Source organism: Nilaparvata lugens, chromosome 1 (genome assembly GCF_014356525.2).
Source record: "Nilaparvata lugens isolate BPH chromosome 1, ASM1435652v1, whole genome shotgun sequence".
NCBI lineage: Eukaryota > Metazoa > Arthropoda > Insecta > Hemiptera > Delphacidae > Nilaparvata > Nilaparvata lugens.
Genome location: NC_052504.1, coordinates 33,670,031 through 33,685,855, shown reverse-complemented (window position 1 = coordinate 33,685,855; position 15,825 = coordinate 33,670,031). Strand labels below are relative to the sequence as shown.

At 33.0% G+C, this 15,825-nt stretch overlaps 1 protein-coding gene across 1 annotated transcript in view; it reads right to left on the bottom strand.

Moving 5' to 3' along the window:
• Nucleotides 1–15,825, bottom strand: part of LOC111047281 (dynein heavy chain, cytoplasmic) — a 163,206-nt gene that overhangs the window by 51,728 nt on the left and 95,653 nt on the right. Inside the window, exons 48-57 of the mRNA XM_039423746.1 lie at nt 14,726–14,919; nt 13,731–13,992; nt 12,233–12,424; nt 11,043–11,223; nt 10,105–10,349; nt 9,061–9,272; nt 8,382–8,541; nt 7,743–7,944; nt 6,657–6,861; nt 3,340–3,457 (exon numbers count right to left, since the gene is read on the bottom strand). Coding sequence (XP_039279680.1) covers nt 3,340–3,457; nt 6,657–6,861; nt 7,743–7,944; nt 8,382–8,541; nt 9,061–9,272; nt 10,105–10,349; nt 11,043–11,223; nt 12,233–12,424; nt 13,731–13,992; nt 14,726–14,919 — 1,971 coding nt within the window. The remainder of the gene's footprint in view (nt 1–3,339; nt 3,458–6,656; nt 6,862–7,742; nt 7,945–8,381; nt 8,542–9,060; nt 9,273–10,104; nt 10,350–11,042; nt 11,224–12,232; nt 12,425–13,730; nt 13,993–14,725; nt 14,920–15,825) is intronic.

Below are 15,825 nucleotides of genomic sequence, written 5' to 3'. Positions count from 1 at the left end.
AAGCTTCCATATCTCAGTTAATATTGGTCCAATCTTAAAAAAATGTAGTACCAATCGATAGGCAATTAAATTTACTAAACAAAGTTATTCTTGTGAAGTTTTAATAAAACCATCGGTTTCTAAATTATTTAAGAAACAAAATTTTGAATGACCGCAATTTTGTTTTATGAATTTGAAAAATTATCATAATTTTTTTGTAGCTGTGTCTAGTTGTGATGAATGATTGTGCAAAGTTTCAATTTCGTATGTTTAACCATTATTTAGAAAAAAAAATAATTAGTGAAAAAAAGCAAAATGGCCGCTGTGTAACTGAAGATTTCCGGACAATTTAAATATGATATTTAGTTATGTTTTTTACCCAGGAACAATGCCCTAGAGCAGTGGTTCTCAAAGTGTGGGGCGCAACCCCCAAGAGGGGCGCAATGCTTGGTTGAAAAATTATTTACATTACAGTAACTTCTAAAATAATTACGATATACATTACACTTTTAAAATAACAAGTGTGTAATTTTTACTCATAAAAATATTTAAATCGACCATATTGTCAAACATTTAATTATTTCAAGTTTATTGACAGTAAAGCTATGTGCATTTGCATCAACAGTGGTTTGATGATTCTCGGTAGCATGACTAGTTGTTGTTCTGGCTCAAGAACCACGAAGTACAATATTGACTGATCGCATCCGGACTTTCCCAAAGCCCCCCACCACTCTCCCATATTTGCACAGATGGAGCTCGGGCTATGTCGGGAAAGTACACTGGACTTCGAGGGTTGATCAAAAAGGTAGCACCAGAAGTTAGATGGACACATTATATAATTCACAGGGAGGCTTTAGCAGCGAAATGTATGACTCCTGAACTTGATGAAGTTTTACATGTGTTCGTTAAAACAGTCAATCTCATTAAAGGGCAGCCTTTAAAGTCACGAATTTCTAGGATTCTCTTTGAAGACATGGGCTCAGAACCCACAGCTGTACTGTTTCATACTGAAGCTCGCTGGCTCTCAAGAGGAAAGGCTTTGACTAGAATATTTGAGCTCAGACATGAAGTCCTTACACTTTTGCTTGAGGAAAACCACCAAAACTCAAATTTTTTCACAAACTCAGATTTTTTGCTGCAATTAGCATACATGGCGGATATATTTGAGAAAATAAATGTTCTAAACAAGTCTTTGCAGAAAAAAGATGCAAATATTCTGCAATGGACTGAAAAGGTCTCAAAAGTGATGATTTGGACCTATTTCCTAATCTTAAGATTATTACTGAAGAAATTGATCTAACAAACATTCCAGCCAATGAGAAGAAATGCTTTTTTGAACATTTAGAAATCCTCAAGGGTCGTTTTGAAAAATATTTTAATGAGGACTTGAATGGATTCAAAACCCATGCAAATTCTCGATCAATGAGTGCTCCCTCTACATGATAGAAAAAGAAAACCTCATTGATCTCCATGGTGACTATGCGCTTAAAATGAAGTTTGAAGAATATTCTTTCACATCCTTCTGTATTGGTGTGCAACAGGAACACCCAATTTCCAGTGAAAAGGCATATTTCACTTGTTTTTTTATGACGATATTTACTCCATTTGCGAGAACTCGTTTCAACAATCTCTGTGCGAAAAAAACAAGCTCATCCTCCACACTGAAGCTCTTTTTATCGTAAATAAGAAAAATAACAACTATGTACTATAGTAGCAATAGTACCTGAATAAATTATAATTGTTTGTATAGAATTTGTTGTTTTATTATGATTGAAACTATTGCCCCATTTGGTTATGTATAGAATAAGCAAAACTCAACTAAACAAATATTGAGTGTAAAATATGTAGGTATATACGTACGTATACATATATATATATATATATATATATATATATTGTTGTAACAATTAATTGAATAATTGTTTATTAAGCACTCCCGAAAGCAAAAGTGGAAGGTCATAGCTCTAGCAAATCTGAGGTAATCTTAACATCAGGAAATTGTCCAAGTATTTTTATTTTTTATTCTGATTTGTTTAAATAACCTAAAATATTATATTCAATTAATTGGGAGGTTGAGTTTATACTTTTTTATTATTTCAAATGACAATAAGATGATATTATTATAAATGTTTTAATTATTGAATAATAAACAGAAATGATGAAAAGTTTTTTGATCAGCTGTTTTTGATCACCTTTCTTAGTTCCATGTCGGAAAGAGTACCCTTTCCGGCCTTAGCCGGAAAGAAACCTGTTCTGACGTTAGACGAGAGTCGTCTGCAAACAATGTCTTTCAGATCTACGTAGGGACTGGAAAACAGCTGCTTTCTGTGCAGTGTGGCGAAAAGTAAGTAAGCATCATGTATTCAAATTCATTTATTTGCCATAAAAATTATTTACAAATTAATAGAATAAATATTCTCAATTACAATATGGCACTACCGGCAAGGAAAAACTTTAGTATTATTATTATTATCTTGTTTGAGGGTTTGCTTGACTCCTGGGCTCCGACACAGAAGGGAGAGTGATTTATTATTATTATTATTAAGTATGTTCTATTTATGTAAGATTCAAGTTTATCAGAGTATCTCTCATTAAAATAGGCGTTTATTAATCATTGTCTAGTTATACAAACATCAATTTTTGGACGAACGATTTTTGCCGTCCTTATAAATTCTATTAGATTGAACATAACTTGACAAACATATGATGTGTATCAATCTCGATTCTGGTAGAATTTATAAGAACGGAAAAAATTGGACGTCAAAAAACCGATGTGTGTTCAACTAGCTTGAGGCTGCTTACATTAATACAGCAACCGGGTGATAGCAACTCTACCCGAACTTCATTTTCTTTTTCACAATTGTATGTGTTATCTGTTGTTCATAGTTTGCTAGTATTGTCACTAGCGAATCTATTATTAAATATTATTAGTCTACACTCAACATTATCGATTCCTGTAATACAATACTCAATTATTATTTTTTCAAATTTACTGCAAACATCTCTCTCCCCATTTATATCCTTATAAATTTCATGTGGAAGTTATCTCATAAATTGTTAAATATTTATGAGAGGCATCATTTCACAATTAATTTCCAACTTTATTGCTACAAGTAAGGTGATAACGATGTGATTAACAAGTACTGTAGAAAACTAGAGTTGTACAAGTATAAAATACACAGTAGCTTTCTGTATGTAAGGAGTATACGAGCATCATATTAGCTTTGTAAGACTTTGATGAAAAGCACAGTAATTAGTTTAAAATGTAAATAAAATTGTCATTGGCTTTTTGCACAGAGATCCTGAGAATTAGGAGTAAAATAAAGTGATAATTGATACTTAAATTGATTGGAAACTTACCTGAGCGACGGCCCATTTGACCATAGGGCCACAGGCCATACTGGCTCTGCTAACTTTCTCAAATGTATATTCCGGGTTGTTCAGATACCGCGAGTGCATCTTCTCTCGAACTTCATCTCTGCAAAGTGAAAATCAAAAATAGATTATTGATAGAGTTGGAAAACGTATGAACTATACCGTAGGAAATAAATTCAATCTATTTGTTATCCTGAAATCTCATGTGGTTTGATCTCTTAAAAATCTGTTATTAACTATTTTCTATTCTGAAATCTCATGTAATCTCTCAAAAATCTGCTATCAACATAAATTGAAACAGATTACTCCACGGTATTTAGATGAATCTCTCAAAAATCTGCTATTAACATAAATTGAAACAGATTACTCCACGGTATTTAGATGAAAATACTTCTTCTTCTATATACCGTGGATTACTCTACTACCGTACTCCAGTTACATCTGATTCATTCATTCAATAACTCTCTTATAACTCTTTTATAACTTTAGATGAAAATTAACTTTCATTCACAAGAAAATTGTTTTAATTACTATTTGTTTATTACTTGTTGGAGAAAATTAATTCTAATCAAGATTATATTTACCACATAGTAATGATGATAAATTTATGGTAGAAAACTATTTATTTTTCATTGAGGAAGTGATGATCATTATTAATTTCAATCCTAAAATTGAATAATAACTTTTAGTTTATTAGGTGCACATGCTTAATACATGCTCTATCCTAAAACACAATAGTGATATTATTTGAGGGAACATCAACATAAATCACATATTTTCAAACTATTATAAACAATATTGATTACAACATTATACAGTAGAGAAAATCAATGTAAGAGTTTTTATGTTTCAAATTGACGTAGTTTATTACTTTAAATAGCGAATTTGATCAGTTTAAAATGTGTTTTTAAATTGAATATTATTCTCTGATTTGCAGAAGTATCAGCTCTAAAATTTTTTATCAAATGAATGTTTCTAATTGATTGAAGACTATTTATAGAATAATTTATTTATGATCAATTACAAGCTATCTCCAAAGTGGTAAAAATAAAATACTGTAGCTGAAAGTAAAATTTCAAGTTCTCAAATCTTAATAAATAGTATACTATACTTAATATTACAATTCTAGTAGTTTATCTACAAAAGCATAAACACACATTCAATTGAGAGGACATGCTAAGATCAAAAATATAGGAGCTTCAAGATCATTATTCAGAGGCTGCACACTGCATAAGAATAAAGTAGACTGAAATAAGATAGAACAATTTTCAATACACGCTTAAAAATATAAATCTATCTAAGAACAACGTTTCTATGCTTCAAGCAAAATTCTTCATACTAAATAGATTTTCTCAAAAAATGTAAATCACTTGAAGTGATTGAATATATTGATGGGAAAATGTAAAAATGCAAAATATTGATGGGACAGAAATTAAAGAAGATTCGAAAAACTAATTTCTCTTTTAGACATTATTGGTGGAAGGGTTACATTTTGAAAAGTATTCATAATTACGTGAAAGGAAGAGTGAGTGGAACTACTTGAAAGTAAGCTATATTGATATCAAGCCTGACAGTTTCAGTTTGTATACGAGGATATTTTTTTTATTGCAGCATTGAGTCTAAATCCCAAGAAAATTATAAGTATATTCGAACGAAATCCCTTTTCGAGAAGGAATGTAGTATTTCAAATATTGAAGTCTGTATTAAAATTTTGGATATGAATTTCTTATTTAAACTGAAACGTGAAGATATTATGGTGATGGAAGGAGCAGACAGACGTGAATTGCTTACGTTATATTCTCCGTACTGAAATTAGACACGATTGAATTGATGAAGTTTTCTCGCATAACTACCGTCCTGATGGACTTCCAGTCACTGGCACTCTCCCCGAGCAGGAGGCAGATCGACTCCAGGGTCAACTTGACGATGGGAGGCGGATTCGCCATCGACCTCACTTCCACCAACTGCTGTTTCTTTATCTCTTTCACAGCTACATGCACAAACAACACATGCACACATTCAGATTTTAACCAAATATACAATTTACAAAGAAATGATGTAACTGAAATAATAAAAAAATAAGTGGTAAAGTAATAACAATGAAGAGAATAATATTTTCAGCCGCATAAATACATTATGATATATTTCTTAGCTATTTAAAAAACGAGGGAGGACAATTTCAAAAGTCTTGATAGGATGATATGAATACGAACGAAGTAATAAGGAAAATAAAATCCTGTAATAAAAAATTTGGATTTTTGGAAAAACAAGTTGGAAATCGTCATAAACTAAGCCATTTCTTTTAATGGAAAAGGAAAGAATAAAATTGAAAGCAATTTATAAATAAGTGAAAATGGTTTACATTTCAATTCAACATGCAATATTAATTGGGGGGGGGGGGAGGATAAGGGAAGCATTTACTCTAATAAATAGTAGACCACATTCAGATTGGTAATTATCTGGAATATTTACAAAAAAATACAATAATTATGAAAAATTGCTATTGTACATTGAAGTTACTTTGGCTTTCAGTCAGGTGTAAACTTGAAGAAAAGTACAAGGAGGCTGGCAAAAACAAATGGATGTTCGAGAAGCTTCGATTTTTAATGTATTGGATCAGCCAAATATACTGATTATCTATTATAATCAAATTTACAAATAAAACGTATTTACAACTGAAAAAAATCAATTCATGAGATGGGTTCGTGTAATGATTAAATTTTTGAAGGGCATTGAAATTTCAAATATTATTATTTATTTATATATTTATTCATGGAGACAACAGGTAAAACCCCATTCTGCCTCCTTCACACTTTACAATAATTATGACATGATGTACATAAAATACTTCCGTTGGAATCTATTGACAGGAGGTTCAAATGCATTGTTCATCACTTACGATCATGTAAATAATCAAGTTTTATCCACCCATTACTCATTTTTTTTATTCGGCAAGTGATAAGGGACATGGGCACTGTTGCCCGTATCTAAGCCTATTTAATTAACCGCGGTTAAGAAGCATCACCACACTGCCACCTTTCTTCAAGATTAATCTATCATTACACTAGTAATAAAAAGGGCAAACGGCAGGATACAGTAGAACACATTACAGGTTTACAGCAAAGCAATATGGGACAGCATTACAACATTAAAACAAGTAACATCGATTACTACAAAGAATTAGGGAACGAGACGAGACAATGAAAACGAAAAAGCTTTGTAACATTGACTACTACAACGAATTGGGGAACAATGCTAGAGGGATCTACACGACATAACACTGTTAGTAGAAGGAAACAAACGTGAGATCTTCGGTATTGAAATTGACGATGGTGGAAATGAAGTTTTCGCGCATGATGACGGATCGGATGGTCTTCCAGTCGGCGGGGGAGGTAGTGCCCTCGCCGAGCAGCAGGCAGATCGACTCCAAGGTCACCTTCACGATGGCCGGCGGGTTGGCCATAGAGCGCACCTCTACCAGGTGCTGCTTCTTGATCGACTTCACAGCTGGCATGCAAGATACAATAAGTCAATGCGCTCATAGCATTTACGCTAAATTTACGCGATATTTCAATTTCAATAACAACTTCGATTATGAATACAGAAACAATTGCGGGATGATTCTAGTTATTTCTATATGATTCTGGTTATTAGCATGTGAGGTATAAGATAACAACATTTTAACAACTCTAATCAACATTCACGTCTCGAATAATTCAGGTATGGATAATTGATTTAAACGCGTTATTCTTGTTGAAGGGTGATTACCAGAAATAAAAAGGATCCTACTTTACAAATTCGACCAGGCTCACTCATTGCTACTTCAACAATCAGTATGCTTGTTTTATAATCAAATCAGGTTGGAATTATAACTGTGGTTCAATTTATTCAATTATAATTTGAATGATGAGCTTTTGGAATAGTACGGATGTGGAGTTGCAAAATTGATACTTAATTTTCAACTATACAAAGTACTAAAGTTATTACTTCTTAACGTTGTCTATTGTCTCTACTTATAAATTAACATTCCACTATAGATGGTTCAGTCACGAGAAAAATCTCGGAAGCATAAGACCACAGAAATTTCAAGCTTTTCCTCATAACTATGTATACTAGCATGGAAAAATGTCACCCCATTTTCAATAAGGAAGGTTTTAAGTTGCGAAAGGTTTCAAGTTGCAATTGCGAAATTAATGTTCTAATTCAAGACTAACAGCGATTCAATTCATGGAGTAAAAAGAAATGCTTTTCTTCCTTTGGTCGAAAATGACTTCCCGTGGTTAGTAGTAATGCAAATAATTTCTGAAACGTGTGAAATATTGTAAATTTAACACACTTGAAAAATGGTCAAAAATAAAAACTTAACATAAGATAAAATGATCGTTTACCTTGCTGAGCTTCAATGACGGCCGGTTCAACCTTATCAAGGTCAGCCATTACATCTTCTCGTTTCTGAGATATCTGAATCGTTTGCTTTTCAATTTCAGATTGAATTTCCTGGCTCTGCACTTTCTTCTTTTCAGCCTCCTGTTGATCTTGCAACATTTGTTTCAGTTTTGCGTTAGCAGCTTCATTTTTGGCTTGCAGCTCCTAAACAATGCAATGAACAAACGTTATAAAAATAAATATGAAATACGCACGAATATTATTCATGATAATAATACAATTTTAACATTGGAAATGACCAATTATAATATAAGTTGGATGATTGGATAACTTGAATTATTGTATAATTTGGTTGCTTGCATTTGTCAAGTTGAATAATTCTATAAACTTGGAGCTAATATTATATACAATAAGATATTATAAAGTGATTTTGATGATTAATTGAAATTCACTAGCAATTAAATCACACTCAAAAATACTCCTAAATATACCATTGTTTCTAATTTGAATCTTTTAGTGTGCCAAGTATCTAAGAACAATAGAAGGATTCTTTTCTACGTCATCAGTCACAACTCACAAACTTCAAAAAATAATCCAAGAACTTGTTCATTACTAACAATATCTTTAAAAACTTGACAAACCTGTGATTTGACAGCCAGCGACTTTTGCATTTCCTCGACTTGTTCGACTGTTTCGGCAATCTTTCCCAGACCAACGTTCAAATGCATTTGGTGTTCTTCTAGTTCAGAACACTTTTCACGATGCAGTTTCACAAAGTGGTTGATGAAGTCCAGGTAATGGCTAAACAGAAGAAATATTAATTATCAATTGAATTGAAATTATTTATATTACTTTTGTTTTCAAGATGTGAATAGATCAATATATCATGGAAAATTACATAAAAAGTCATAAATGCGGCCAATGAGATCCTCCTATTCTCTTTCCAATGATCTTATTCTTATGAACTTAATCATACTTTCTCAATATGATGTTTATTCTTTTAAGGTAATTAGAATACATGAGACATATATCTAATATTTATATATTTTTTTATTCAATATATTGCAGGGATTTTGTTTCGATTCCTCTACAAAAATGAATAACGTTCTAACTCCAGCAACTATTTATTTTTCTACGACTTTTGATTATGAGTTCATAACGTCTAGAACTGAACTGTTTATTTATTTGTGATATTACTTTGAATGATTTTCTATGTGTATGTAATCAAATCTTTATTTGATCACATTTCCTACCATATTATATTATATACTGTAAAAAATAAAATATATTTAATAAGAAAGGGAAAAGGTGTGTTGTTACCGAGGAGTGATAGCCATGGTGCGTCCTCCTCGCTTGGCGAGCCGGGCGTTGGCCTTGTGCAGCGTCTGGTGCACGTAGACACAGGCGTTGATGACGGCATCTCTGTGCGCCGGCGTCGGCGACAGGCCTGCATAAGCCGCCGGGAAGAAGTCCGGAGGCGTCCATGTCGGACTGCCTTGTAGGTCCAGCAGGTACGTGAATTCATGTGCTACCTATTAACACACAGAGACACACGATTTCAGTAACTTCCACCTCACTTAATTCATATAACTTGAACTATCGCCAATTATAAAACAATTGAAAATTCCAAAAACATAATTGGCTATTGAATCGAGTTAAGATTGAACACAAGTGCATTCAAATGCCGTTTTTGAGATTAAAAGCCTTTATGCACAACAACAGCTCTATCGTGTTTATCTTTTCATATATTTTATCAGTACTCTCATCTAAAAAAAATATAGGAAGCTATTAATAAAACGATGAAACATTGTTTGAAACTTAGTTACTTTGGTACTGATGTTTACAATATTTTAAAATATTTTTAATCACGTTAAAGTTTTCCTTGATCTTATATGGTTTACTACTTTACCAATGGGAAGCATTACATTATTGCATTTACCATTGGTAAAAATGCAAGGCATGAAAGAAATAAAATTGACTTATTTATTCAAGTTATTCCAGTTTATCACATAATTTCCGATTTATATGAATAGCACCTATACAAGAAATGTCGATTAGATATTTTATTTTTATTTAATTAATTTACTTATTTTAATTTGCTGAAGGTTATACCAACTTGATCTCCAATTCGCTTCTGCCATTCGTGCGAGAGCAATGGAATTTCATTACATACTTCCAAATATTTATGAAACATGTACAGCCGATTCAAGTATTTTGTTTTCGAAAAGAAAATTATGTAACTTATTAGAAAATTGGAAGACTATTGAGTAAATGTATTTACTTATTTAATAAGATTATTATATTATCATCTCTTTTGAAATAATAGTTATATCAACAACAAACCTCAAAGTAACTTTGACATACCTGGTACAAAGCGCCATCTGACCAGTCTCCGAACCAGTTGAGAACGCATCTGTTGAAGAGAGCGGGCGAAGTGGCTGCCCGGTCCTTGAGGCCTTCAGAGGACGGATTCATTGTGAAAACAACATGCAGATTCTTCATCACCTGTCCCGTGAACCATTTGTACAGCTCTTCGTTCGAGTCTAGCATCAGGCCTTCCCTTTGAGTGCCTTCTTTGCACTGAGTCATCAGTGTAGTGTATTCATCTCCTGTTCGATTTGAAACATAAATATATTATAAATATCACCTTGTCAAAAAATAGACTGAAATGTGCACGATATATATTCACAAACTGGATGGATTTCTTTCTTTTCAGAGAAGACATAAAAAGAAATGGCGTCAACAATAACTGCATAATAAAGGAGCAATAGACCATCAATTTGTTGAGCTCAAAAATACATAAATGAAAACGTTTCATTGAAACTTTTCATAACATTCATTACTTTCAGAAATACCTAGAGAACAAGTATAAGTTCTACTCTGACTCATTTAAAAATCTTCATCTTTAATCAGTTCCTAGCTCATTTGAAAAACCTTCATCTTTTAATCAGTTCAGAACATGATAAAAAATGAATCACATATTAACTGATAGGCTAGAACAGACAATATTATCAGGAAGACTACTACTACTGTTCTTATTAGAAATCCCATATACGTCTCATTGATATTTATTGGTGCGGATTCCTTTAAAGGAGTTCCAATTCACATGATATATTGATATGTCACTCCAAAAATAAATACCTTGGAAAGAGTAGTTAAAGTTCTTAGAATAAGTAAACATTATTTTATGTTTTTCTACATTCTATCACACAGGGAAAGAACATTCTTCTATCTAGCATAAAAATTATCGACAATACTATTGGACTTTGATGTTTCACTTGATAACAGTTAACAAGTATTACCTTCGAATAAGCCAGGAACCTCTCCATTAGCTAGCAGAGTGTTCATTCTCTCCAAGAAGCCAGATTCCAAGACATTGGACTCATCGAGAATGAATGCTATCTTTTCATTCTTGCAGCCGGCGCGACGCAGCACTGAGCGCAAGTCTTCATCAAAGTCTTCACCAGTGTATTTATTGTGAGCCTGCAAACATTCAATTTTTTCAAAATAATATACGAGCCTGTTTTTCGATTTCCAATCATTTTATGATTATGTGTGTGTGTGTATGTATGTATCTGTTGAATAAATAATCAATAATACTCTGCCATGAAATGATTGCTCATCAATTGAGTTTTCACTATTTAAATGAAAGAAAATAAATATTATAGAGCTCCTAAAATAATATACAAAGCTCCTTCGAATTTTTTGAAAAACGTGGATACATTTCTGAAATTGAAACTTAAAAAATGTATTCACGTGTCTTTAAACAGGGTGTGATATTTTTTATAGGTAATGGAATATTCCTTTAATTTGATAACATTGTTAAATGAGAAATTTTAAAATGGAATATTTCAATAAAATAGAGTTTTAAAGAAAAGTAAACTTAATCAACTTTTAACTTTAATTAACTTTCCTCCTTTCTTTCTTTTCAGCACACCCCACCATGAAGCCTGTTTTTGTATTTTATTGGAAATGTATTTTTGATTGTGATTTTTTTGCGTTTTGATTTCTTTCAAGTATATTGTATTGTGTTAATTTAAATAAAATTGATTGAATTGTCTGAAAATAAAATAAACTTAAAAACAGAGTGTAATATTTTATTGGGAATATGTAATTCATTTAATTTCAAGTAGCCGAAGTGTTGAATGGGAATAATAATAATAAAAATTGAGAAATAAGAATAATAAAAATTCTATTCTACTCTATTACATCCAAAAAGTTTCTAACGAGAGTTTTAATAAGGGTAAAAATTATTAAAAAATAAAACTTACATTGCATCTAAGCATCCAATATTAATGTATTTATCAATTTATTTCATAGCATAATATGAGAGTGCTACAGCCTGACACCCAAATGCACTCATAAAAGGATAATAAATATTACAAAACAAAATTAAATTGGTACTAAAATACAGATTATATTGGCACGATATTAATTCTATTGACTACGTTAATAAATTGCCTTGAAAATTGTCATTCGAATTGAAACATACCCGAATTTGAAAGACAGAAAGTCCGTTCATGAAGGCAACAAATCGCGACAGAGTAGTTTTTCCTGCGCCAGAAACACCGATCAGCAGCAGATGGCCCTGCGGTTGTCGGAAAATTCGGTCGATACGGAGTACATGATCCAATACTTCATCGAAAAGCACAAGTGGCACATCTAGTTCTTCGTCATAGAACACCTGAAACATTAATGAAATATATCGTTTGAGCCACGATTTTCAAATCAATATTTTCTACGGAAAATGTAGTACTAATATAGATAGGCCTATCACAATGCATTACGTCTTTGCTTGTTACGTGTAAATTACTTCCATTTATTTTTGATAATTCAGCAAAGCTCATGACTGCCCAGTTTGTCATAAATTACGCACATGCTTTACGATATTTGAAGTTGCATTAATATTATGAATCCATTAATATATAAGATTCGGATATACACTATGCATTCTTATGTTAAAAAATTAAATAAACTGAATTAAAGCTTAAATTTAAAGCTAAATTAGCTTTGAATTAAAGCTTTCTTTCAAATCATGATAGAAAAAGAAATTCAAAAACGTATCCTTGCCGCCAATCGCACATTTTTCTCATTACTGAACACATTCAAGAATAGAAATGTACACCGGATATGTAAAATAAAGCTCTATAAGAGTATAATAAGAACGGTGGTTTGCTACGGTAGTGAAGCTTGGACTATCACAGCCAGAACAGCAGGTATCTTGGATGTGTTTGAGAGAAAAATCCTGAGAAGATTCTATGGACCGGTTTGCGAGGATGGACAATGGCGCATACGTACGAATGCTGAATTGAAAGAGCTTTATGCAGAGCCCCAACTATCGGCCCATATAAAATTGATGCGCCTCCGATGGGCAGGGCATGTGCAAAGAATGCCTGAAACACGAGTGCCAAGGAAAGTGTTAGTTGGTCAGCCTGGAGGAAGACGACCTGTAGGGAGACCAAGGGAGCGATGGGAGGATAGAGTGCAGAAGGATGCTAATGAAATGTTACAATTAAGGGGATGGAAGAGAACGGCGTTAGATAGAGATGGATGGAGGCGTATTTTGGTTGAGGCCAGAGCCCGATTTGGGCTGTAGAGCCATTGGAGAGAGTTTTTACTATTAAATAGTGACGCCCATCTAACTCAGTGACTAGTTACTGGAAAATGAAGAGAATACTGACTACGATATAATGTTAGACGGGGTGGGAGTCAAACAAATGACCAGATGCAGCTAATCAAATTTGTTAACTTCTTGTAAAGTAGTGAGTGTACAATTACATTACGGAGGTTCCATGTTTAAAATGTCAATCAAATCAAGCAAATACAAATTCGACTCAATCAATGGTTAAACGGTTGTAGAATAATAAAAATTAATTTGATATTCCAGAATAGTAATCAAACAATATTTCCGATGAGAGAGTAATTGCAAAGATTCGATCACTTGACATGAACGATTTATCATAGAAATGTGGAATCATCAAGTTAGATACCTTAAGCCTGGCCTTGACATAGTCACGCAGCTCATTTCTATCGACAGGAATGTAATCCTTGGACAGCCAGTTGCTGTAGAGAATGGGTCTGGCCAGAGCGGCCTCCTTGTCGACGCCGTGGAAGTGCTTCAGGGCGACTATGTCGATGTTGTCGTTCGTCCATTTCCGCTCGGACTCCTCCACCAAACGATCTTGGAACAGACGCAGTGCTTCATGCGCCCACAATCGAACCAGTCCTTCAACCGTCAGTGAATCCAGTGGCCTAGAAAATCATTATTTGAAGTTTGTTGAATTAGGAGAATTCTAAAAAAATTGAAATCTTATTTCGTATCTTAAAATCTAGTTACGAAATCTGAGGACAGGATAGTAACGTAGGAATGGAATCGTCAAGTATTCCTTATGTTCCTCCAACATTGTAACAAACGTTATCAAAGACATTCTGTACAATAATATTCAAGTTTTAATATTTTCTTCATCAAGACTGAGAAAAATACCTAACCCCCTTATTTATAAACACAATATACTAAGCCTGTAACATAACAAAATTTCAAGACAATGAAGAAAGAAACTTATTTGTAGGAAAAAAGGTGTGTGGAGAATTCAGATTGAGAATCTGAAGTTAACATTTATAGTTATTCTCAAACTATTTAAGTTGACTCGATTAAGAAAATGTAACCTTTCAAAGAGATTATTAAAAAACATAACTAAGAAAATTCAATCTTAGAGGACAATTCAAGCTGCATTGCAACACCTGAAATCAACTGCAATCTTTGACGTATTAAACTCAATGTTAACAGGTGATTCAAGATTGAAGTTGAAGGCAATAGAGCATTTGAGTTTTTCCATAGCCACCTCTAATACACCTGTATTAGAGGTGGCTATGGTTTTTCAAGAAGCTTATATTTTAGTAAAGACCATCTTAATCACCTCATTATGTCAACTATTTTCTATCAACTTACTCGTAATCGCAAAAACCAGAATCAAGTGGTACTGACCGAATAGCTTCACAGATGCCCCGCACCCATCGAGTCATTTCTCGTGGCGAGTAGACGTAGTGAGGCTGCATGTCCTGAGTGAACCGCTCTTGTGAGGCCAGGTAGAACTCGACCATGGCGTTTGTCAGCGGCTCGGCATAGCCTCGCAACGGTGGAATCAATCTCAGCATCGCTCTACTGAACGTTCCATAGATCTGTGTGTAAATAGTGATTAGAATGATATGAATAATGTTGTAACTTCAAAATTAGAAAAAACGTTTCAAAATTAAAGGAATGGAAACGCTAGTTGCATAGATTTTTATAGACACCAAAATATAATTGATAAATACTTGGTATAGGTTGCACGTATGTCTATTAAATGTAACCGTATCAATGTCAGTAATTGTAACATCGGATTAATGACGTATTAGCTTCTCTCATTGTTTCTCGTGGCATTAGTTTCGTTAATTGACGTCATTTTATAACAATTAAATTTGATAGACCTATGTGCAACGGGGGATTTATGGTATTATAAAGTATAAACTATTGTGATATAGTATTAGCTTCAGTGCTTTCAAATATATGTTTCGGATGAATTCACTTTACATAACCCTTCTTGTTTCCATTTCGAATAGCACGACATTTTTTATATGCTTGAATGCTGAAACATGTCGTATCATTCAAAACCAAACCAAAAAAAGGGTACTAGAGTATTTATTCACAAAATGAACTAGAAATATTTATATTTAAAACTATTCTAGTTTTTACTATTAATAAAAGAACTGATCTATCATTTGCATGTGGTGAGAGGAGTGTATAATATTTGCTAAGTGTATATTCTTCAGAGGCTTTGAATTTTCGTTCATATCAATTATTGTAATTTATAGTTGACCGAGGGAAGTGAGGTTTAAGATTCAAGTCGACGGTTTGGCATTTCGCTTAATGTTCAAATGTTTATATGTTGCGCATTTACGGCTAAACGCGGTAATAGATTTTCATGAAATTTGACAGGTATGTTCCTTTTTTAATTGCGCGTCGACTTATATACAAGGTTTTTGGAAATTTTGCATTTCAAGGATATTATAAAAGGAAAATGGAGCCTCCTTCATACGCCAATATTA